This window comes from Primulina huaijiensis, chromosome 9, assembly GCF_012295235.1.
Source record: "Primulina huaijiensis isolate GDHJ02 chromosome 9, ASM1229523v2, whole genome shotgun sequence".
NCBI lineage: Eukaryota > Viridiplantae > Streptophyta > Magnoliopsida > Lamiales > Gesneriaceae > Primulina > Primulina huaijiensis.
In genome coordinates this window covers 15836829-15861019 of record NC_133314.1, presented here as the reverse complement: position 1 = coordinate 15861019, position 24191 = coordinate 15836829, and the positions used below count along the sequence as shown (strand labels likewise).

The window sequence follows — 24191 nt, the reverse complement described above, 5'->3', positions numbered from 1 at the left end:
AGGAAAATTTTTATGACTGAAAGATAAGGATGCATGCTCTTTTAGCTGTACGAGATGACAATTTGTGATACATTATTATAGAAGGACCAATGAAGATTTTGAAGTTGAATACAAACATTTACATTTCAAAAGGTGTACTGCAAATGGTTGAAAACCAAGGACATAATGGACCATCAAATATAAGAAGAAAGTCAACTTGGATAATGTGGCTAAGGACATTATATATGATACATTGCATAGGAATATATTCAACAAGATTAAAATGTGCTGAACTGCAAAGGATATTTGGAAAAATCTAATTCATCTATGAGAAAGCAATGAACAAATGAAATAAAACGAACAATCTGTTGTAATATAGAATTTTGATAGATTCGAGATAAAGCCTAGATAATCAATTTATGGCTTTGATGAGAGAGTAAGCAGCATAATAATCGAATTGGATGTTGTTGGAAAAGAATACGGAAACAAATAAATTTCCTTGAAATGATGAGGACATTCCCAAGGTAGTGGGATGTCCAAATAGTGGTCATGCAAAATCAAAGGATTTGAATAAGCTTGAATTGCATGATATGTTCACTTATCTTAAATCATTTGAGTTTGGGTTGGAATCAAGGATCGATGGTGAGTCCACCTCAAAGGTAAGGTGACTAAAGCATTGGTTGCTGCAACAATCGAGTAATGATTTCATGTCATTATTCGTGAAGAAGTTTTTGAACTTTCTAAGGAAAAATAAAGGAAACTTTCATAATTCTAGCAGGAAAAACTATCACAAGAAAGAATCCACTGATGAGGATGTTGGGATCAACAGATTTTAAATGGATGTGAATAAAATTTTCAAAAATTTCTTACAAAACTTGAGTTGTCTTTAATAGTTATTAGATGTTAAAACGCTTTCTTGAACGGATAGTTTAACTTGACCACTTAAAATGATTTTGAATGCGAAAAACGGTCCGATTACACTTAGTGATAAAGTATATATTCTGTTAGAATCAGAATTTCGGAGTTTGACAAATAAATCTTTTGAAGATTGCAGAACTGATCGGCGCAACAGAATTTATTCGAACTGAAACTACCCAAACTGAAATTGCCCGAACTGATAATTAATGAGTTAAATAATCGGAGTCAATCAAACTGATCGAAGCTAACTGAATCTATAAAGATTACTAAACCATCAGTTGGAACTGATAAATTATACAGTCAGTTCAACTGATCAGCTATATAATCAACTATTAATCAGTTTGACACGTCATCAGTTAAAGCATAGCTTACAACCGACAATTTGTACAAAAGCAGACTGTAACTCATAGTGGGAGCTTTGTATATCAGAATGTCATAGTGTACTATTGTCAGAAGAATGTTGACATATTCAGAAAGGACATATCAACGGATAAGTATTAATTAATGCATTCAATGTTATCGTTGGAAGCAAAGCCTATAAATAAAGACTCTGTTGTCTGCCGATGGGAAGAAAATTCAAAGTTTCAGATCCCAAGAAAGAACTGAAGCTAGAGATCCAACTGCTGGCTGATATTATTCCAAAGGGCGTCCTCGTCAAGGTAGGTTCATTCGCTGCCCTCACCCTAGAAAAATTTCAAATCATGACTACGATCATGAAAGGCACAAGATTGAACTGGTCAATCATTATTTTCAATATCCTGAAGAACATGGTTCAATATTCCAAGCAGTCGAATGGTTTCGCTCTGTAGCTTAGCTATTTGCTGAAGAGCTCTAGTCTCGTTGATGACTTAGCTGAAAAGTCTTCCAAGTTCAAGGTGTTCAATGCCAAGAACGTTCAGCCACCAAAAACCAAGCTGGACATCTCGCCTGAAAAATTTATCAAGATCAAACAAGAGATTGGGATGATGGCAGCTCCCAAATCTGTGAGGAAAGCCAGAACCAAGGACACGGTTAAGAAACCAACAATCAAAAGAAAACTGATTGTCAGTGAAAGTGATTCGTAGAAGACTCCATCTCCGAAGATTTTTAAGAAGGCACGGTCTGAGAAGGCCAAACAAACTGCTTCTGAAGTGATTCCAGCTGATAGACTGTTGCCTAATGGAGCTGAGGCACCCATAACTACTATACCAATTCGGTCAATTCCAGTTGCACCATCAGCTAAAGAAGCCAGCTGATCATCCATTGAAGCTTGTCACTGAATATGGTGACAAATTGAAGATTGTTGGACATCGCGCACCTCCTATCACTATCACCATAACAACTGTTCTACCAATTGCTCGACCGAAAGGTGTGATAATTAGAGAAAAGGTAGATTCAACTACCACGAGGCTGACCATTTTTATGCCCTTACTAACCCAAAAGGCAAGGGCAAGATGATTGAAGAGCTCAGGACAACCAACACAGTTCAGACTCACATCGATCTCATTTGGAGTGAGATAAATGAGTTAGTTGAGTCTAAGATGGAAGATTTTGATGAATGGGTCAAGTTTCGCACTTCAATGTATGTCAGACGACTGAAGAAGAAATCAGTTTTTAGGGAAATTCATTGCCCTGGAAACAATGTTTTTGAAGACAGTCTAGGCCGTCACTATTGCTCAAGCAATAAAAAGGAGGACTTATTTCTTTGATCCGATGCGCTTGAAGAAGCTGACTGAAGTAACAATTCAGTTGAAACTGAACTACGATCCATTCAGTCCGACTGCTTATAATGATCGAACTGTCATCCAGCAGCTGGATTCAGATCTAATATCTTTGCAAATGAGGATCAAAGTCTGGGAAATAGATCAACAATTATACATACCAGTTGATTCCCAAAGTCCAACATCAGCAGAGCAAGCTCAGCCAACTGGAGTTTAGTCAAAACCATCCAAAGAGCCAGTTGCTGAACAGGTTTCTAGCTCAACTGTTGTTCAGCCTGCTACTTCAGTTCCAGATGCTCAGCAGGAAGCAATTGAAGAAGTTGTTACAGAATTAGAACAACAAACTGAGACTGAATCACAACATCTAGCCATGGTGATTTTCAGTGGAAAGGACAAGAGCAAAACACCTGTCACATCTGAAATCTTGTCTCCTGAAATGCCTATAGTTACTGATATCATGATTGAAGAAATTCAATCCAGTTTGCACAACCTAATCTCAATCGTCTCCGACATGAATTCTATGAAGGAGAATACCATAAAGAACCTCAAGCAGGTTACCAAGGATATCACCTCATTATTTCTCTTTGTAGATCAGCTGAAGAAGGACCGAGTCAAAGTTCTAGCTCTCTTCCAGAGTCAAGGTATGCTTATCAACCGAATTGACTTCGTGCACACAATTATGTCAAAGCGGATGGATTTGATGCAGGAACAGATGCTGAATGCTATATCTCAAGTCAGCTCATAATTCCGCCTTCTCTCTACCCTTGCTGGTATTGACAAAAAGGGGGAAGAAGAGCAGTAGCAGCAGTCAAAGAAAAGAACTAATCAACCAACTGATCAAGGATCTGCTAACAAAGAGCAAAGAAGTGAAGAGAAGTAAGTTCAATTAGATGACAGTCTTTCATTCTTAATTTGTACGAATCTGTACAGTAGAATATTGTCTTATCTACAAAAGTTCAGTTTATTTTATCTACGATGGAGTTTATCAGTTCTTGAATTATATATTTTATCAAACACCAAAAAAGAAAAAATTGTTAGAATTAGAATTTCAGAGTTCGACAAATAAAGCTTTTGAAGATTGCAGAACTGATCGGCTCAATTGAATTTATTGTAACTGAAACTACCCAAACTAAAATTGCCCGAACTGATAATTAATGAGTTAAATAATCGAAGGCAATTGAACTGATCGAAGCTAACTGAATCTATAAAGATTACTGAACCATCAGTTGGAACTGATAAGTTATACAGTCAGTTCAACTGATCAGCTATATAGTCAACTATTAATCAGTTTGACACGTCATCAGTTAAAGCGTAGCCAAAAACCGACAATTTGTACAAAATTAGACTATAACTCATACTGAGAGCGCCACATATCAGAATGTCGTAGTGTGTTATTGTTAGAAGAATGTTGACATATTCAGAAAGGATAAATCAACGGATAAGTATTAATTAATTTATTCAATGTCATCGTTAGAAGTAGAGCCTATAAATAGCCGAGGAGTTCAGGTGACACAAGAATTTTTTTGCACAATTATTCTGAGTGAATTTTGGATTCAAGCATACAAGTTCAGTTACGATATTCATACAGAAAAGCTCACATTTAATATAGATATTTCATAGCTTTAAGGCTATCATTTGAGGTAAACACTAACACATTACATTACTGTATTCGATCTTCTAATATCAGTTTTGCTAAGAAAAAAAATCAGTTGTTTACTGATAAATTTTAAAGGGAACTAAGAGTTTCAGTTTGGCAATGTCTAGGTCCAAACTGAAGTGGGTTATTACAGCTTTTGTAATTAATCAAAGTCTTTTAGTGAAAAACATATCCTTGTAATAGAAGGGATGACGTAGGAGCATTTGAAGTCTCCGAATATCCATAAAATCTTTTTGTTCTTTGCTTCAATTATTCTTTGAGTATCTAGGAATTTATTTATTTTTTCAAAATCAACATCATTTTTCATTTAAATATTATTTTTAGGCGAGTTTATTATGTTGAGAGAATGTAACTAATCATTGAATTTGGAATCCACATCGTTTGAATAGGTAAAATTTATATTTTTATGTTTTTACACAAATTGGTACACTTGCACCTGACACGCCCGTAATCTACAAAATTTTGCGCAAACAGTTATATATTTAAATTAGCTGTAAAATATCTAACTGCGATGGTCTTGTGATGCGATAATGGTTGATCAAGCTCCAAAGAAATCATGGGATCCGCTAAAGTTGCCATAAGGATCTGTAACGAGGGGACGAAGCAAGAAATTTAAAGAAGCACTTCAAGGACTCATGATGAACTACCATGAAGGGTCTACAAACATAAAATCCCAATTAGAGGGGTTAGGATAACGTAGCAACAATGTTGGAGGTCACTGCAACGTCATTCAAGTGCTAACTGATCAAGAGGACAGTAGCACCCGCGCCAAATATCACGCACCCGCGCACGCAACGCATAAAAATTGCACCAAATATAGAAAGAGCCGCAGACCAGTGCCAGAACTTGCGCACCTGCGCGCGCCTTACTGTCCGAAAGTGAAGAAATACATTACGTGCTCGCCCTGCTGTGCGGAAAAGATTTTTATTTCCTAGTTTATTGATATCTTTTTGTTTTGTAAAGATATATGGATGAAATTTTGAAGATTATCAACATATTATTGTGTTTATACAAAAGTTTTTGTGAGTTTTCTCTCAAACATTTTAAAAGTGTTGCTTTGTTCAAACAAAATCAAACTTATCAAAGATTTAATCTTTGTGGCGTTTGTCGATTGTTGTCACACGAATTGTCAAATACAAGTTCTTTGAAGGTTCGTCTGAATTTCAATTGTTTCATACCGTGAATATTTATTGCTAAGCTCTTAGTAGATTAGAGGTGAATATTACAAATCGTTGCTTGTTTCAAAAGATCAGGACAACCCAACGTTCTTTGTTTCATCGGATCGAGAGCGTGACTCCGTTTTTGAACGCGTTTGCTTTTCGTTATTGAAGAATAATATCAGCTTCTTGTTACACAACAATGAATTAAACTTGCACTTCCCACTTCCACTTAGCTGGCGGTGGAAGCATCCTGTCATCCTTGAACGACAGATGATCAAGCGTGACTTCGGTACCCAATTCACTACAATAATCACACCTCTTCAGTACCTCGAATCATTCCAAAACCGTAAAAGATTTAACTCCAATGAATTAAACTCCCACAAATATGAAAGTGATTTTTTTTTTAAATGTTTGATAAAGTTATTTTGTTAGCCACTTCTCGCTAGCTAAGTATAAAAGTACAATGAATCTCTGTAACTACTTAACAAATTCTTGATATGAAGGGATGAGATGAGAAAGAAATGAGCTCATTCTGTATATTCATGTTATGAGAATTCATTCATTTTGGATAAGATTGATCATTCTCACTTCTCATTTTTATACTTATAAAATATTTTTCTTTTCTAACTTAACTAATATAAATCCACATCTTCTTAATAATAACAAATAAATAAAAATTATTCTAACAAAACACTATTATTTATAAATTAAAAATAACGATAATAATATTAATATTTACAATAAATAAAATAATAACTTAATAATCACATCATAATAAAATAAATTAATTGTTAAAAAGCAATTATTATAATATTTTATTGAAGAAAAATTATTTTAATAAATAAAATATTATTTTAATAATAATAAACATTTTTGAGTTATTATTTTGAAATTAATTAAAAAATTATTTCACAGATAAAGTATTTTCATTTAATTTATGTTTTAATTTTCCTGTGCTAATTATTTGAATAGAATAAATCTGTCAATCTATTCCATTTATTATTTGATTCTAAAGTTAATTCTATTTCTACTTTATTCCATTCGTCATCTTTTTCATCATCTCATTATGAAAATAGTTAATCCAAATACTATAAGCCTATTACAAGTCATTATAAGATAATGTTAGTAAATATTTAGAAAAATGATTACGGATTTTTTCTTTAAAAAAAATTATTATGCATGTTTTCTTTTAAAAAAAAAAAAACTCAAATTTCGTAAAAGAAAAATCCATAATCATAATTTTTTTACTTATGTCCGTTTTTAGAGCTTCATTTTCTTTTCAACTCGGGACAAAAGTATTGCACCTATGGTAAATCTACATAAAATAGAAAAATTTTACGTCAATAAATTAATCATGTACGGATAAGATTAATAAAACTTGCAAGTTCCATAAAAAATCTAAAAAAAATAATCAATTTTTGAGAAACAATAAATAGAAAAAGGTTAAAGTCAAGATAGAAGCAACGGTAGTACAAGAACTCTGACCATCGAATCAAAGTCCAGACAAAAATAGGAACTTTTAATGTGATGGGATTACTAAAAATACTTCATATTATGGTAATGAAATTACAAGTTTACAAACATTATGTCAAATAATCTTTGACATAGAGGAATACTCCTAGATTTGACTTGAAGTTCGGGATAAACTTCGACTCCTTGCTAGATCAGGAATACCATATAAGTGATGGAAACTTTATGCTTAAGCTATGACATACAAATCACCAGTTATTTCTATGTTTTGATGCAAAACTACTCTCCCAAAAATCTATTGTCTATCAATGGCCCTTCGTCGCTTGAAATTTATTCTAATCAGAAGAAAAAAAGGAGAGAAAACTCAGCTTGATACGAATTAAGGTGAGGACTTTTTCTTACGTTTCTTTGCAGTCTTGGCAAGAGCATCACATATCTCTCTTTTACGTTTGGAGACTATATTGTTCTCGTGGTGGTTAGCAGCTTCTCGAGAAGTGATATCATTGTTATCATCCTTGCTTGAACTCTTGCACTTAACCTTCAACACATCCTTCACAAAATATTTCAGTCTCCACAATGTGGATTCACTCTGTATCCAATATATACAAGAGAGCATTAGGATGTTTTCAAAGACACTAGAAAGTACTATTTGGTGCGAATAATAACATATTGATTGTTTCCACATCCTTGTCTCACTTAGCGTTTAGCATGAGTTCTAAAATAATTGGAGTTATATATTCTTCTGTTATCTATATCTTTCAATTTATCATCTTCATCCTTTATTATCTTTTCAACGAATCAAACGATACTGTAGAGTATAAATAGTACAAGGTTAATAAAAACCTGAGCATTTATGTCAAGCTCCACCTCTTCAGCCGTGGCTTGAAAGTTCGGGTTATTTAGTGCGACTATCTCGAGTGCCTTACTTAAATTTTCGGGACATAATTGGGCAACAGCAAGCCCTATCTTTCTTTTCTCCATAGTAGATATTTTCCTGCAGTTGTATGTTCAAACATAGACTAAAACATGAATAAAGTCAATAAAAATAATGTTTGCTTGATTATTAATACACACCTGCAAGCAAATTAAACCTCTATGTGCAAACAAAGCAAATACCTATAGCGTAGTGCTAAATCATGAATGTAAAGTGCAACAATCAAACATTGACACTCACATCAAGCAGGCAGAGAGCCGGAGACATGGACAGCCAAGTGCAAAGTTGACAACAATTACAGCTGAATCTAAAATAATTACACAATCACAATCTCGTTTAAACAATTACACAATCACAATCTCGTTTAAACAAGCATACGGCTACTATTTATTAATTTGGGGGAGAGGAGAGCAAACTTCAAAAAGAGATTGTGTACCCCCCAGTCGTTAACGAAATTCAGAAGCACTCTTTAAATTAACTAAGAGTGTACTTGAATTGAGGGATTTTAACCCATAGATTTCAAATCAATTTGATTGATCGGATTAATTTATGTTGAGTGAATTTCAAATCCACTCATTATTAATTTATGTAGCCAAATCAAATGAAGTCTCTCCAAATCAAAGTCATTCCTCCGAGCACTACCTAATGTTTTTGAATGTTAATTGAACCAATGTTGCTTGTAGATTGATCCCATGTAGAACATAACATTCGCATTGGCAATATTCTCGACACTGATCTGATAAAATCCCTTCTCGGTCACCCTTTATGTTGTGTTAACTCTCAACAAAGAACAATTTTAGGCCTCAAAAATCTGACAGATTAGCCCAAACTAAAAGCCTATTCAGTTATAAGCAAAATCCTCCCAAGCACACATATTAGTTCACAATTGCTTGTGGGATTGAATATAAGCTTGTAGCAGTGCGTAGGTTAGAGCTGATGCTTTGTGGGTTGGGTCAAAACATTTTTAATTTCCAACTACTCTTTCAAGCTTCATGTTTACTACATACTCAATATCGTTTGAATAGGCTTCAGGTACTCGAGGTATGTTGTGACAGTCACAACTGTATCTAGTCTGGGTAGGTGGGACATAGCACTTATCAGCACAGTTTATCAGTCATTCAGCAAGGGAGAGGCATCATACTCGAATACCAGCACTCTCGGATATAAATATTGTTTCATGGAATGACATCAGCAGCTTCAGAAGAGCACCAAACAACCATAAATATAAACACATCATTAGTTTAATGAGTAGACACTGGTGCTGGATAGGCTCCTAGTTACATCGAGACTCCTAGATATTCTTTTGTTTTTGGTCATGTTTACTCAGGGCTCTTCTGCACAGATACTGAAAATCAAGGCAGCTAGACATAAATCAGACAGAACAGCCAGCTTATTTTTATTGGCGACAGAAGAGTGAACATATGCCGAAATAAGTTATAGTGCAAAAAGAAAAAACAAAAACCAAATAACCAACCTGCACTTTTTAATCACCTTCTCCCTGAGCTCTTCAATATGTATATCAACCTCATAAAGCTGAAACAAGACACATACCAACTATCCAATCACTCATGAGTAAGGGTAATGCCACAAATTTCCAGATTATTTCTTTAGCTCAATATGTTGTTAGTGGAACTAGCAATTAAATGTTATGAACCCAGATCACTCAAGATGAGAGGTGAGTTCGGGAATGAAAGCTCATACCATTTAAGGGGAACAGATTACAAGATGTATACCAGAAGACCACATGCCTAAAAGGGGGAAAGAATAAAAGCAGGAAGAGTTGGTTAGAATAGGGTATTCATTTGTTTGTTTCAGTATGACAAGCAAGTGCAAGAGACGGGAAATATTCTCTTGCAGAGGGCCAATTCTTAGTTCTATAGGGATTGTGTCATTTCTTTTCACTAAGTTCTAGAAATAGTTTGATTCTTTGAATGAAAGATATTATTATCATTCAATAGTTTCATTATATCTGATTTAACATTAATTATAGGCCATCATATAATCTCTTTTCGGGGTTGAAAGAGTGGTTGCAGCATTGGACCAAACCTCATTATTTATATCCCTGGCCAACTTCGCATAAGCTGCCTCCTGAGCTAGCTGAATGTTCATTTGTGCTTCAGCTTCCTCTGCTTCTCGTTTTTCTTCCTGTATTAGAGAGGTTAAAATATATAAGCATCTCCACAATATTTGATGAGTAGGTTGCTTGGGGTATGGGGATGCGGGATTAACAGATGGAATGCAAGTATATTCATTGAGATATGGGCCCAGGCCCACTCTTCTATATACTTTCTATCTAATCTCTAATCTAACAGCAGTGATCCTATCTTATCCCCATTCCGGTACGTGTTGTTTAAATTTTAAAAAAGTATAAACTCGGTACCTTACCTCTTCAACAACTTTTGGCAATATCTGCAGCCACTTCTCCTCAAATTTTTCCAGCAAGACTTTGGCCATAACATGAACATCACTCTTTTCATCATTGTATTTCATCGCATTTTTAAAAACCAGCCTCACATCAGAACATATCTCACGAATATGCTTATATCCAGTACCATCCTTGGCCTCCATTTGATTTTTTATTGTACTGAAGTCCATCGGTCTGTCAATAATCTGATAAACAACATTAAGCAAATCAATCAAAGCATGCAAATAAACATTTAATGCAACAGTTCTAGACAAATGAATACCTAAAACCAATGCTAAATTTGGTTGAGCTTACGATTTTTCAATCTCATTTTCTTTTTAGAACTCAAAGATACGTTAGTGGAGACTGGAGAAGTACTAAAATGGTGTTTGATTAACATGCTTTCAATGTTGATGTGAGAAATGAGTGAAGATGGAGATTGAATGTGTCACTAATGTAGAAAAGGGTAAAAAGAAACTTCTGTAATTCATTTGTTTAAAAATGTGAAAAAATAAAAGATTTCAAAAATATAAAAAGACAAACGAGTTTTTGAAGGGCTTGTTAATGTTGAAAATAAGGAGAAAAATTCTTACCTGATAGTAGTCATCCAACCCAAGTCCTTCAACATCAACTGGTTGCATAAATGGCCATGCCCACTTGTGCTGCGTGATCTGAAAGATTAGTCAATATGACAGATCATTTTAATGCTGAGGTAGCCGTTAACAAAAAAACAAAAATCTCAGGGTCAATAGAAGTAAAAGTTCGAAATATAGAACATCGTCAAGTAAAGGATACCACATCAAGCACTATGGGGATAATATTTTGCGGGCTACTGGGACAGAAAAAGCTTTTACTTAATATGATTTTCATTTCCTAGTGTGATAGTGATGTCAATTTCGCTAATAAATGCTCACAATTGAGATCTTCATCCTTCCCAAGCAATGTTTAATTTTTGAAAAAAAATTATGTTCGTGAGAAATCCTTCGGATACCACATCTATCACTCTGGGGATAATATTTACAGGGGCAGAAAAAGCTTTTTCTTAATATGATTTTCATTTCCTGGTGCAATAGTGATGCCAATTTCGCTAATAGATGCTCATAATTCAGATCTTAAGCCTTCCCAAACAATGTTTAATTTTTAAAAAAAATATTATGTTTGTTAGAAATCCATCGGAGACGATCTAATAAAAGCACATAGCCTATTTTTTGTCATATGATACGGGCTTAGAAGATATGGGCCATACAAATCAAGAGAGGCCCATTTTCGCTTGAGTTTATTCTAGAAGGTAGAAGAGAGTTGCACGTGACAAGGGGGAGAATAAGAGGGAGAAGAATGGGCAAGGGGGAGCTAGTTATTTTCTTTTGTCATTGTTAGTGTTACTAGCTGTAGCTAGGGGAGCATTTATCTTGCTTGTACAGAGAATCATCTCTGGGAAATACCTTCATAATACTATATCATATATTTCAGCATTTTTGCTTGTGTTTGATCGATCATTGTTCCTGCAATATTTCTTATTCTATGTGGCCAGCAACCAGCATCCTAACATCATACCATAAGTTCACCAAAGAAAACAGGAATAAATAAACTGTTACGATACAATAAAGCAGTGTTATAAATTTCAGCATAGGCGCCGGCCGAACCACACCGAAAAAGAATGCCAGTTGGCCAGCCTAGGCAGCAAGGACGCCTAGGCCGGCCTAGGCGCCCGAAAACCTCTTTAAAAAAAAGTCGTTTGAGCTTTTAATTTTTAAATTTAAATTAAAATCCCAATTAAAAAAAGAAACATAATTTTTTATAGGCCTTAAATCAAAGTCTAAGAAAAAATGCGATTTGTTGGCATGCCCTAGTACGCTAAACTTCATCTTATTATATTAACATCGTGGAATCCGCCTAGCGGCACCTAATCCCTGCCTAGGTGGCCTAGGCGCTGGTCGAATTTTAGAACTTCGCAATAAAGTAAAATCCTCAAGAAGAGAAAAGAATATGGCATTATTCCTAAAAGCATACAAATATAGAAGGATAATTTCAGGACAAAACCAGGAAAAATATGTCCCCCCCTAAAAGCAAGCAGTGAACAAAAAGGAGCAAGAACGTTAAAACGAGAAAAAGTGAATAAATTTTTGCTTCCATCCCCTCCCAACTGATAATCAATGTTTCACCAAGAGAACGAATGTTACAGCAGTATGATTTCAGGACAAAACCAGGAAAAATATGTGTCCCCCTTCACAGCCAGCAGAGAATCAAAAGGAGCAAGAACATAAAAAGGAGAAAACGGAAAATAAAATTTTGCTTCCAGCCCTCCAAACTGATAATCAATGTTTTATCAAGAGAACGAATGTTATAATAGTATACAAAGTAAAAGAGAAATCCTTTGATGTGTCCATGAAATCCATTCAATATTTATTATTCATAACTCAAACTTTGAAAGTCCAAAAATTACTTTTTCATGTTTCAATTTGGATATTTCATCCCATCATCATATCATTTTAAAGCATTTCCGTTCCCTAAATGACCACAACCTTCGAAGTGATTATAAAACTTTCTAAAGTTTTAACAACATCAAATTAGTTCTGCATTACCGATCATGAGATCATCATAGAGGGTGCTCAATGTAATCACACAAACTCTACAAGCATACATGATAACAGTATCCAACCTAGAATTTGTATAGCATGGGCATATCAGACTATAAGTAACTGTCCTTACCAGCACAAATTCCTACAATCTCTTTAGTGAGGGGCAACTGACAAACTGGTGTTAGAAGATCGACATCACTATTATGTGGATTTCTCATCAAAGCAACAAATTGGCATGAACAGGGTATAATGCAACAAAATTTGACAACTGGCTTGTTTTAAAAAAATAAGAATGGGTCATATGTTAATCAACTAAAAAAATGCACTCTAATTAGGGAAAGACAAATCTTGATACCAATTCAATGTACCCAAAAGTCAAAACATCAGCTGAATATAAATTTTTTTCTGCTGGAGGTTGGTTTGCGTAGACATGTAATAATGTCAACATATTATCATGTAGACCTGCCTGACGAAAGATGGTTCCAAAGTGGCGCACGAGCTCTTGCATTCTCTTTGCAGCTGCTGCTTCTCTACGTGAAGCATCCTGATGTAGCTTCTTCATGCTGGGTATATGTTTCTCCTTTTCTTTGTCCTTCAAAATAGAGGCACTTCTACAAGTGTTTGGTTCCTTTATTTTCGCATATAAGTAAAATTGCTCGATTTCATTCACTCTTTGCTCAAGCTGCAAGTCAAAACAGAAATTAAAAAAGAAAATACCAACTACTATAAAAGCAGTGGAACAAAATGCATAATACGTAGAATCAGGCAAAGTTTGCGAATACAAATTCTGGGGATTTTATCATCAAATCTACCAGTCGCTAGTTATCATAATTGCAGAAATGTGCATAAAAACGTGTGACAAGATTTAGATAGTTTAATCATATAGCTTGCAACATTACTAAGAACATTTGATGGGGGAGGGGAGCTGGTAAGTCTTCAAAGGTAAAAGTACTGAAACTAATTTAAGACCAAGGGGAATCGTGCAGATGCATACCTTGTCAACCTTAACAAACAGATCATCTACTTTAGGATTAAAATCATCCACTTGAGCAGCTTTACCTTCCATGTTTCTGAATGCCACATTTGTAACATTCTCATCTGACACATTCACTAATTCCATCTGAAATTAGGCAGAGAATCCAATTGTTGAAGATTCAGAACTGTTTTGGATTAATAAAGATAGAGCAGAATCGATTACGGATTGACCGAAACACTAAGGTTTGCTGCGGCGGTCAGAAAGCCGATGGATCCTGAAAAACACTGGGGTGTGCTGCGGCGGTGAGAAAGCCGACGTCCTCTCTTGGGCTGCTAACTGTCTCTTGGGCTTTGTTGGGCTACTATCGCAATTTTTTTCATGAACTTTATTTGGCTGCTCTTCCCACACTTGCGACTCATCTCTCCTACAACCAAGTGGCTGAAACGTATAATCCATTCGAAGTTCGAAAATACAGCTAATTTTGGTTTATTTTCAATATGAATTCGAGTTCGGTTCGAATTGTTCGAACCATAGCTCGAAAAGTTGTACAACAACACAGAAAGGATAGTAAAAAATCATGTACATCTTCAAAAGGTCCATGAGTAAAATCATAGTAGGAGAAATGGAAGTTACCGGCAGAAAGACTATTTTAGAACCAATACATCGTTACGGGATTATGCTTAATTTTGATGTACTGGACTTCAAAAACAGATAATATATCATTGATGATTGGACACCGACTATGAGGATCGCAGCATGAACAATTGATCTCAATAAAAAATGATTCATTAAACTTTTAGGCATTTTTTTGTGTGCATGATAAGGGGTGATTGATTTTTAATCATTCACTTATCATGTGTTTGGTGTGCATGATTAAGATTGTGATAGGCTCGTTCAGCCCGCATCCGGCCCGCACTATATGCATTATTATCCTCTTATTGATGATTATATAATCCTTTGGAGGAGAAAAGATAATATTTGATTAATTTAAATTTTCTTATAATATCCTAAAATTTAAAATATTTATAAATTCAAAAAATTTAATAATATTTAAATATAATTTTTAATTTGACTAATATTATAAATAATTTAATTATTATGGATCATATTTTTATTATTATATTATTTTTAACCATAATATTATAAATGTTATTAATCATTATTTAATATTCAAATTTATATTAATATTTTAATTATCACAATAAATGTATATTTATTTTATTATCAAATTTTAATTATTTTTTATAGTATTAATCGATTTTTTAGTTTTTTTGGAAATTGAAATTAATGAAAATTTAATAATTAATATAATATTTTAATTTTATTTATAATTTAAAAATCAATTAATTCTAGAAATTTTATTTATTTATTCAATCATTTTAAGAATATATTACTAATTAATATATGATAAGGGCATTTTAGTAAATAATTAACAAAAATAATCATACAAGTTAAAATCATGTCAAACATCATATAATTGATCATAATATGTTATTTATACTTACTTTTTATTATATATCATTTACTTATCATATCATACGAACCAAACGGTGCCTTAGAAATGAGTCTTAACTAGAGAACTAGAGAATCTCTTAGTGAGATAGTTGGAAGAATGACCACCCTATTTAAGACACAATTTATAAGAGTGAATCATTTCTATAATCGAGATATTGAGAAAAAAATGCTCAAGCTATGTATAGTATTAAATTACATGACATTTATTTAGTGGATTAATTCAATATTTTATTCAAGAAATATATGTGAAATTCAGGAGTCGGAGAAAGAACAACAATGCAACACTTTTTCTCCAAATTCCAAGTCTATAAAGAGAAATACCAATAATGGAATACATCTAATCCAGATATATTGATTAGAATAGAATATTTTCTTAAAGAAAAATTGACAAGATTGTGTCGTTTGGCATCATTATAAAAGAACTACAAAATATTAAGGGGTACACAAATGTACTACATTATATTGAAGAGAAAATGATCTTTCAACAATTATTAAAAGTCAATCACAAAGGTAGAAGATGAAGAGTTTTAAGTCTCATCCTTATCCCATAATGGGCGAAATGGAAGGAGTTCTTGGAAAACAAGAATACTAAGGTATAGGCAAAAAGCCAGATCTTACAAATGTAGACAAATAAGTGTACAATCACTAAGTAGGAAGGATGTCATATCATGCATCAAACTCATCTCAAAGCACGAGACAAATACCAACAAGAAAAAGTTTTAGAAGAGATATGACGAGAGCTAATGAAAATTTTAAAGATTGTAATTGATGTAAATGAGAAGAAAGATGTCAAATTTCAACTAACTGTCCAGAAAACGATATAAAGAGAATAAAACACTTTGAATCAACTCTGGATATCGAAGAAACAATTTATTTTCAAGATCTGATTCAAATATATCAATTTGAGGATATTCTCCCATATGAAAGTATATATGAAGAAGAGTAAGTCTTTAGTCAATAAGAGATGGATGGAGAGACATAATCAAAATCCGACTGAAGACGAAGTGTTTCGACACAAAACACTTGAAGATTTGTCTGGTTTCTTTAACTAGACAATTATATCTCATAACATAGTCCAAAAGATCATAAAAGAAAATCCTACTCTATATATATCAAGGATTTTCTGCAAAACAAATAGAGAAGTTCTTAGAAAATATTGGCCTAATAAAAAAGAAATCATAGTCTAATCTATAAAGTTTCTAGACTGAAAATCACAATATAAATGCAATTAATTTTTTTTGAAGAAATAAAATAAAAATTACAGAAACTCAAGGCAAAAGTAGCTCAAACCACATCATGGATATTGGAGCAGTCCAGAACATAATAAATTTTTTTTAAAAGAAATAATAGATTCACTCATTGATATTGCTATATGCAATAAACGAATGAGTAATATTCAAGATTCGATGCTGGGAACTATATCAGTGAATCTCTGTGCAGGGAAAAGTTGTATGATTAATTTATCCAAGAATTTCCCATAATCTGATAGACCGAGATTTCAGTAGTACCTTGACATTACATCAAAATTTCAAGGAAAAAACTGATGAATGAAGGTAATAGACCATATTCTATTACCTATGAGGTTTCGTATGATCTCTTTAATAAAAATCATTCATAATTTTTTTTCGGAAATGAGTTTATTGAAATATCAGAAATATTTGAAAAATTTCTCAGACAATTTATCCATAAAGAATAGAGTTTCCATTGATACATAAACAAATATCTAGATCCAATACAAACCGATTTTACAGAAAAATCGAAGTCTTATGCTGGAACCCAAAAGACTGTCTTTTCAAAGAGATAAAATCACAAGTGACATATGGATAAAACACATGTCCCAAAGGCCCAGCCGGTACTAAGAAGCTTTTCAACAATAGGAAAGCTTAGATTTCTGGAAGGATGGAGATAAGTCGAAATAATATTTGATATTACAAGTCGAAGAAATCAATTCTCTTGTAATACCATATACTATCTGGAACAACCAATAATGGGAACACCAAGGGATGATAAACATAAAAAACTTGACGGTTCATATTAAAAGTATTCCAGGAAATGAATATGACCAACTGGTTATTTGATTAGAGTTTCTCAAGAAATACAAACTTTGGAAATAACTTGAGAACGGAATGCATATCATGGCAAAATATAGGATGTGGAAAATCCAATGACCACGAGCAATATACATCTCAGTAGAGATGTTATACGAATAATATAAAGTAGAGTACTTTTATGCTTATATTGATTCGAAATATATACAACAAAACGAGGAGTATTTTCCAAAGAATTGGAGGAAGAATTATCTCAAATATTTAGACGAGATTTCTCAAAGCATATCTTAGTCTTATACAAAGGAATTAAGAAAGCGCTATCAATTTACTTTCATGATATGGAAGCGAAAATCTTGTTAGGAACAATTTTATACGGATGTATGGATTCTATACAAGAAAATAAGACCACGAGATTGTAGTTCAGAGACTAAGAAAAGAATTTACAGAAAATGTCAATCTAGTTTCGCAGCAAGTGTCATGATGAAGGAAAACTTTTATACTAAAAAATGAAGAATTCCAGAAGGTTCGGAGAAACAATGCTCCAAATATGAATGGAGCAAAACCTCCAACTAGAGGAAATGGAATTACTTAAGATAATTTTACCCCAGAAATATGTAGATTTTGAATCAAAAGTATCTCTAGAAGATGTCAATAGAATAAAAAAACAACAATGAAGATCCCTTGGCATGGTGAGAAAGAAACCAACTTCAAGTCAGTCTTAAAATTAAAGAAGGCAAGAAATATGAGTTCTTCATATGCAAGTGTATCCCAATGAACATAGTTGAAAACCGAGGCACCTAGAGGTTGTTGATGAAGGAAACCGAGGAGAGTTGTCTGAAAATGAGGGGTTTCGGCTGGTGGGATGTGCAATAATAGGTGTAGGGTTAATTAGGTATTAATATATATAGGTTAAGTTTAAGCAAATGGGCCCTAGTTGTTATTTAAAGGTTTAAAAAAAATATTTAAACCCAATAAGCTTAAAAATTGGCCTAATAAGTCCAAACGCACTCCCGAAAAATATTTTGTGTTGGGAAATTTTTGAAAATATTAGCCGAACCCTCAAAAAGTCCTCCGATTCGATAAAATTTACTTACCGTTAAAAAATAAAATCATGCGGGTAAAAATACCCAATAAATCTCATTTTTAAAAAATACACTTAAAAACATCTTAAAATAATTAATAAAAATTAATCGTGTAATAAAAATAATTTTCCTGAAAATTCTCCGGTCTTTTTTCCTCGTTCGAGCGTGAAATGTACCTAGAAACCCTAATGCATGAACTTTTAAAATTTCATGAATTAAATCCTACTATGAAATATTATTCAGAGAATGCATAAAAATAATTAAACACATAATTTAAATAAAAATCTTAGATTGCATGTATTCAGGTTACGTGAATTAAATTCTTGGACATTACATATACATAAAATGAAAGTTACAATAATTTATAAATCAAATCAATCAAGTAAATTCATCTATACATATAACATAAAATATATTGTTTCAGAAATAACCTCCTTATATTAAGGGCAAACTTTCAATAACTCCCTACATCCCTTCTAAACTTTATCTTTACTCCCTATCCCTTTATTTCTTTGTTTTAGCTCCCTAAGATTTTAAAATTTCCAAGAATACCCTTATCCTCTTATTTTTGTAATTGATTTTTCTTTTTTAAACATAAAAGCCCATCATGCTTCCGTAAAATTAATTAAATCTTTTACCTCTTTGACCGGAGTACTATCGGGTTATATCCACCGTATTTTACGAACTGCTCCTCACAGTCCAACCACACGATCGCAACCGATGGTTATCGACGCAGATTCCTTCAACAGCACTTGGCGCAACCCTAATTCGTTTTCTACCTTAGGGTGTACAGTGAAAGATAAAATTTTGAAAATAATACGTGAGAGGGGCTAGAGCCAAAATCTCTTTATTCAAACACAAATATTTATTATTACATTGAAACCTTCTGTAGAGGAGGAGAAACTTGTTTAGCTATTTATAGTAGCCGAACTTGAAAAACACATAAACTAAAAAGAGAAAATATTACAATTGGTTTTGAAAGAAATGAGGAAAATGTTCGATGATCTTCACTTCCTTCTCCCTGCCTTATTTATAGAAGGCTTCTTTGGATTTGAAACTCGGACTTCAAATCTTGATAAGCCTTTACAGCTTGCATATGGACTATTTAGTGGTTGAGCGGTCCTACTTTCTTGAAATGTCATTTTCTAGATTATTAATCTAGAAATTAACTTTTCGTCTTCTTTTATCTCTCCCAGGTACCAGTAGAGATGAGTCTGGAGAATATCAGCTGTAATCTCGTCTTCTTTTTCTTTGTACATTCTGATAATGGATCTGAGAGTTGCAGCCTCACTTCTTTTATACTTGATTCTTCTTTTTAAAACTTTCAGATATACTCGGTACATCTTTAAGTTTTTATTCTGATGTGTTTAACTGGTTCCATTTACCCTTCTTTATAGTATTAGGTTTGGGTCCAGTTTTCTTGTTTTCTTTATTGGATTCCTTTTTTAAATAAAGTATCCAATGTTCTTTCGTCTTTTACCACTCATTATTAGTGGTTCTTGTGTCTTTTTCCACCGATTATTGGTGGTCCTATTTTTCCTTACTCACATGGTGGTCCTCCTTTTGTTAGTGAGTTTGGTCACATGTCCCTTTTAATTTTGTCGAAGAATCTTAGGCTTTTTATATCCTCGAGGAAAATGTGAATGTGGTCCTTCCCCACTTGTCCTTACTTCGGTAAAATGTTTCCGATCAGATATCGGTTTAAAACCTTTACCGAACTCCGGTTCTTTCTGATTCTGGCATTCAGGACAGATGTTTTCTGACCATCTTCCTATATGTGCCATATTATAGAATTTTTGGCGAGTCTCTTTACTAGCCGGCAGCTTGCTGTTCCATAGAAGATTTCTTTTCTTCTCGAATAAATCTTCTGCAAAACTTGTTGTTTTTCCTGTCATAGTGTTTAACAGGAATGATCCATTTAAAGAATTTTGGTAAAACTTAAATGAAAACTTGACTTTGTCCATCTCCGTGAGACAGACCCAGATACCCCATGCTCTCCTGGTAGATATCTCTTCTTCATTGAATGAAGAGACTAAGGGGGTTTCATTTGTAGGAGGATCCTTTAAAAACTTTTGAGAATTCATGTCTGGCCTCCTTAGCTTGATGAAATGAAAAGCTTCGTGTGAGCCTTTCCCTGCGGGTTCTGGTGCTGCACTGAAAAAATACAGCTCCAAAATATCTCCTCTGGACAAATGATAATTGTTTGTCCAAGTTTCATGTACCGCTTCCTGTATCCATTTTGGTAGTGCTGATATTTCCGGTAAGCTGGGTGAAGTAGTATAAACTGAGGCAAGAGCCCCAAATTCATACCAGGCTTTGACCTCCTTTGGATATGAATTTTGTTTCATCCATACCCTAGGATATTTTCCTGCAACATCAACTCGAACCATGGCTGGGTTGATGCCAATTCTTGTGTTTAATTTTTCCCAATTCTGTTGGTAAACCTGAAATGGAGAAATTGTATTTTCATTAGTACCAACCTTAGTTTCGTCTTTGTCAGTACGAGGCCTAAGGTTGATCTCTCCCTCTTCAATCCACGAGGTGAAGGGTTGACTTGAGGACTCGAGATAAGGATCTGGAGTCTCAATTTTTGTTTCAGCCGACTCATTCGGAGATGATCCCGACTTAACACTTGTGCTAGGGGTATTTGAATCCCCTGGTCCAGGTATAGAGTCCTGTACTCGAAAACTCTCCATTTGGGAAACCAGTGGTTTATCAATGCCTTGGAGGATAGGCCTTTGCATTATAGACCATAACTGAGTATATGCCTGTAAACATCCTGTAATTCGATCAGAGACAATTCTCTTATCAGCTTGTTGAAGCCTTCCCGCAACTTCTGCGTTCAGTGCTAACTTGTTAAACTCAGTTTGAAGCATTTCAAGGTGTTCCCTCAAATACCTCTTCATCTTGATAATAGCATCAATGTCAATGTTGTCCATCTCTTGTTAAAAAATCTGCAAGAATGTTTTCATGAGATTTAATAATCTGGCCTTCTCAGGTTTAGATTCAATTCTATTCTTTAAGAAAGCTTTCACCTGTGTGTTATCAACTTTTAAAGTGAATTTATTTGCAAGTAAAATAATGGCCATTTCTCAAAAGTCCTTTTTACTGCATAAAATTCCTTCTCGTTGATATACCATCTGATGGCTTCTGCATCTGAGAATAAACCACTACAATACCTGCATGGTTGTTCTCCATCTAGTGTGATCTTAGTGAGAATTGCTGCCCATCAATGATCACTGGCGTCGGTATACAATACCAGATCATCCACATCTTGAGTAATGGCCATCTTTGGAAGATTCTTACAAATTTCCTTTAATTGGCATAGTCCCTTTGTGTGTTCATCCGTCCATATAAATCTAGCATCTTTATTCAATAATGGGCTAAACACTTTCCTGTGTTTTGCGAGATTCTTGATAAACATCCCTGCAAAATTAACAACTCCTAAGAAACTTTGAAGTTGCTTCTTGTCTTTGAGACTTTCTGGAAAATTCTGCACTTTTTCCACTATGTGTTCTTGCGGAATAATTCCTGACTCATCGATTTCAATTCCAAGGAATTCAATCTTTCTTGTAGCAATGACTGCTTTCTTTTCAGATAAAACAAGTCCTTCTTTTTAACAAACATTAGAGAAAATCTTCAAATGCTTAACATGTTCATTTATATCTTTAGACGCTATTAAAACATCGTCAATATAANAACAAACATTAGAGAAAATCTCCAAATGCTTAACATGTTCATTTATATCTTTAGACGCTATTAAAACATCGTCAATATAAACAAACATAAATTTAAAATAATCTTTAAAAAGATTATCCATCTTTCTTTGAAATATCTGGGGTGAATTAGCCAATCCCATTGGTAATACTTCCCAAATATAATGTCCCTAAGGTGTGAAGAAAACTGTGAATTTCTTGCTTTCTTCTTGCATCCAAATCTAATAAAATCCGGACTTACAATCAAACTTAGAGAATATCTTAGCATTGAGTATGAAACTTATTAGATGTTCTCTACTAGGTATAAAATACCCATCAAACTCCAGAATCTTATTAATTTCTTGATAATTAATAACTAATCTGGGTTTTTCTCGTTTTATTTCACCATGATTTCTTACCAGAAAATCTGGACTACTATATGGTGACATTCCTGCTTTGATTAAACCAAGGTCCAAATATTCCTTGATTATAATCTGCATATCCCTTTGATCAATAATATTCATTGAGATAGGCATGCAACGGACAAATTCATACTATTTGCCTTCTTTAATTTTAAGGCAAGCTTTGAGTTGATTTCTGTCCCACCATGCAAAAAGATCTTCATTGTAATTTTCTCTGATCTTTTTCTTGACATCTTCTAAGGATACCTTAGATTTAAAATCTACTTCATTCTTATGTAGAGTTATCTTCAGGTATTTCATATCTTCTGGTTGGAGCGTTTTATCTGCTCTCAAATGGAGCATTGTTTCTCCAAACTTTCTAGAATCTTTCATTTTTGGGTTCAAAAGTTGTCCTGAATCACCACGCTTATTGCGAAACTGGATCGGCAATTTTCTGTAAAATGCCTCTCTTAGTCTCTGGACTATAATTTTGTGGTTACAAGGAGATGTAAACACTAATCTTCTAGTCTCATTTTCTTGAGTATAGGATTTGAACATTTGTAGGAAATTGTTTCCTAGTAAAATGTCAGCTCCTGTATCATGAAAATAAATTGGTGGTGTCGTCACCTTGTACCAAGGTGTTTGCCCAGCACCGCCAATCATGATTTCAGTCCTCTTAATCCCTTTACATAAGATTAAGATTCTTCTATAAAAATCTCTTCCAGCAATCTTGGGTAGTTCTTCATCCAAATTATTTGGAAAAACTCCTCGTTTTGCTGTACAAATGACAGCACCTGAATCAATATAAGCCGCAAAATATTCTGCCTTATATTGTTCATATAACATTCTTACCGGAATGTATATGGAGAATGGACTTGTGGTCATTGGATTTTCCACATCTTATCTTCTGCCATAAACTCCATTCCATACACTAGACATTTCCAAGGTTTATGTTCCTCGAGAAACTTTAGTCCAAGAATCAGTTGATCTGATTCTTTTCCTGGAATTCCTGTGATATGAACTTTCAATTCTCCAACTTGGATCATTCATTGGTAAGTTCCTATCATAGGTTGTTCTAATTAGTAGATGGTATTACAAGGAAATTGATTCTTTTGTTTCGTAATATCAAATACTATTTCAACCTCCTTCCACCCTTATGGGCATCTAAGCTTTCTTATTGTTGAAAAACTTTTTAGCTCTTGTTGGGTTTCTTAGACAGGGGTTTTTCCCCATCTGTAACTTGTAATTCTATCTCCTTTAAAAGATAGTCTTCTTGATTCCAATCTAAGACTCTGATTCCTTTGTAGAATTGGTTTGTGTTGTATTTGAATATCTGTTTCCTGTATTACAGGAAATTCAATTCGTTCTGGATAAATTGCCTGAGCAACTTTTCCGAATATTTCTGGTATCTCAATAAACTCATTTCTAATAAACAATTCTGAATTATGTGTATTAGATAGAGCATATGAAATCTGATAAGTAATAGAATATGGTCTATTACCTTCCTTCATCAGCCTTTTTTCCTTGAAATTTTGATGTAATGTCAAGGCTCGACTGAAATCTCGATCTGCCAGGTTGTAGGCTATCCTTGGATAGATAACTCCTACAATCTTGCATGCACAGAAATTTCCTGAGATAGTTCCCAGCACTGAATCTTGAAGGTTCTCCATTCT

The 24191-nt window shown here is 33.8% G+C and overlaps 1 protein-coding gene across 3 annotated transcripts; it reads right to left on the bottom strand.

Moving 5' to 3' along the window:
• Nucleotides 1-6847: 6847 nt before the first annotated feature.
• LOC140984792 (transcription factor GTE6-like) lies at nt 6848-14130 on the bottom strand. 3 transcript variants are annotated; one of them, XM_073452417.1, is made up of 9 exons: nt 14008-14130; nt 13796-13921; nt 13268-13483; nt 10816-10893; nt 10204-10428; nt 9865-9963; nt 9293-9351; nt 7728-7878; nt 6848-7473 (listed from the first exon to the last, which is right to left on the bottom strand). In XM_073452417.1, exons 2-9 carry the CDS (start codon nt 13919-13921, stop codon nt 7264-7266), a joined length of 1164 nt encoding a protein of 387 aa, XP_073308518.1. In that variant the 5' UTR covers nt 14008-14130; the 3' UTR covers nt 6848-7263. The 3 variants fall into 3 exon arrangements, with proteins under 3 accessions (XP_073308518.1, XP_073308517.1, XP_073308516.1); XM_073452416.1 differs by having other exon boundaries at nt 14000-14116; XM_073452415.1 differs by having other exon boundaries at nt 13796-14045; nt 14093-14105.
• Between the last annotated feature and the right edge of the window lie 10061 nt (nt 14131-24191).

What these genes read in the sequence shown, in the direction of transcription:
- LOC140984792 (XM_073452417.1), bottom strand. Translation starts at nt 13,921, where the DNA reads ATGGAATTAGTGAATGTGTCAGATGAGAATGTTACAAATGTGGCATTC. An exon ending in GGTTGGATGACTACTATCAG is followed by an intron (nt 10,429 to 10,815) that starts GTAAGAATTTTT and finishes GTTGTTTATCAG; the next exon opens with ATTATTGACAGACCGATGGA. An exon ending in AAGGTGATTAAAAAGTGCAG is followed by an intron (nt 7,879 to 9,292) that starts GTTGGTTATTTG and finishes ATACAACTGCAG; the next exon opens with GAAAATATCTACTATGGAGA.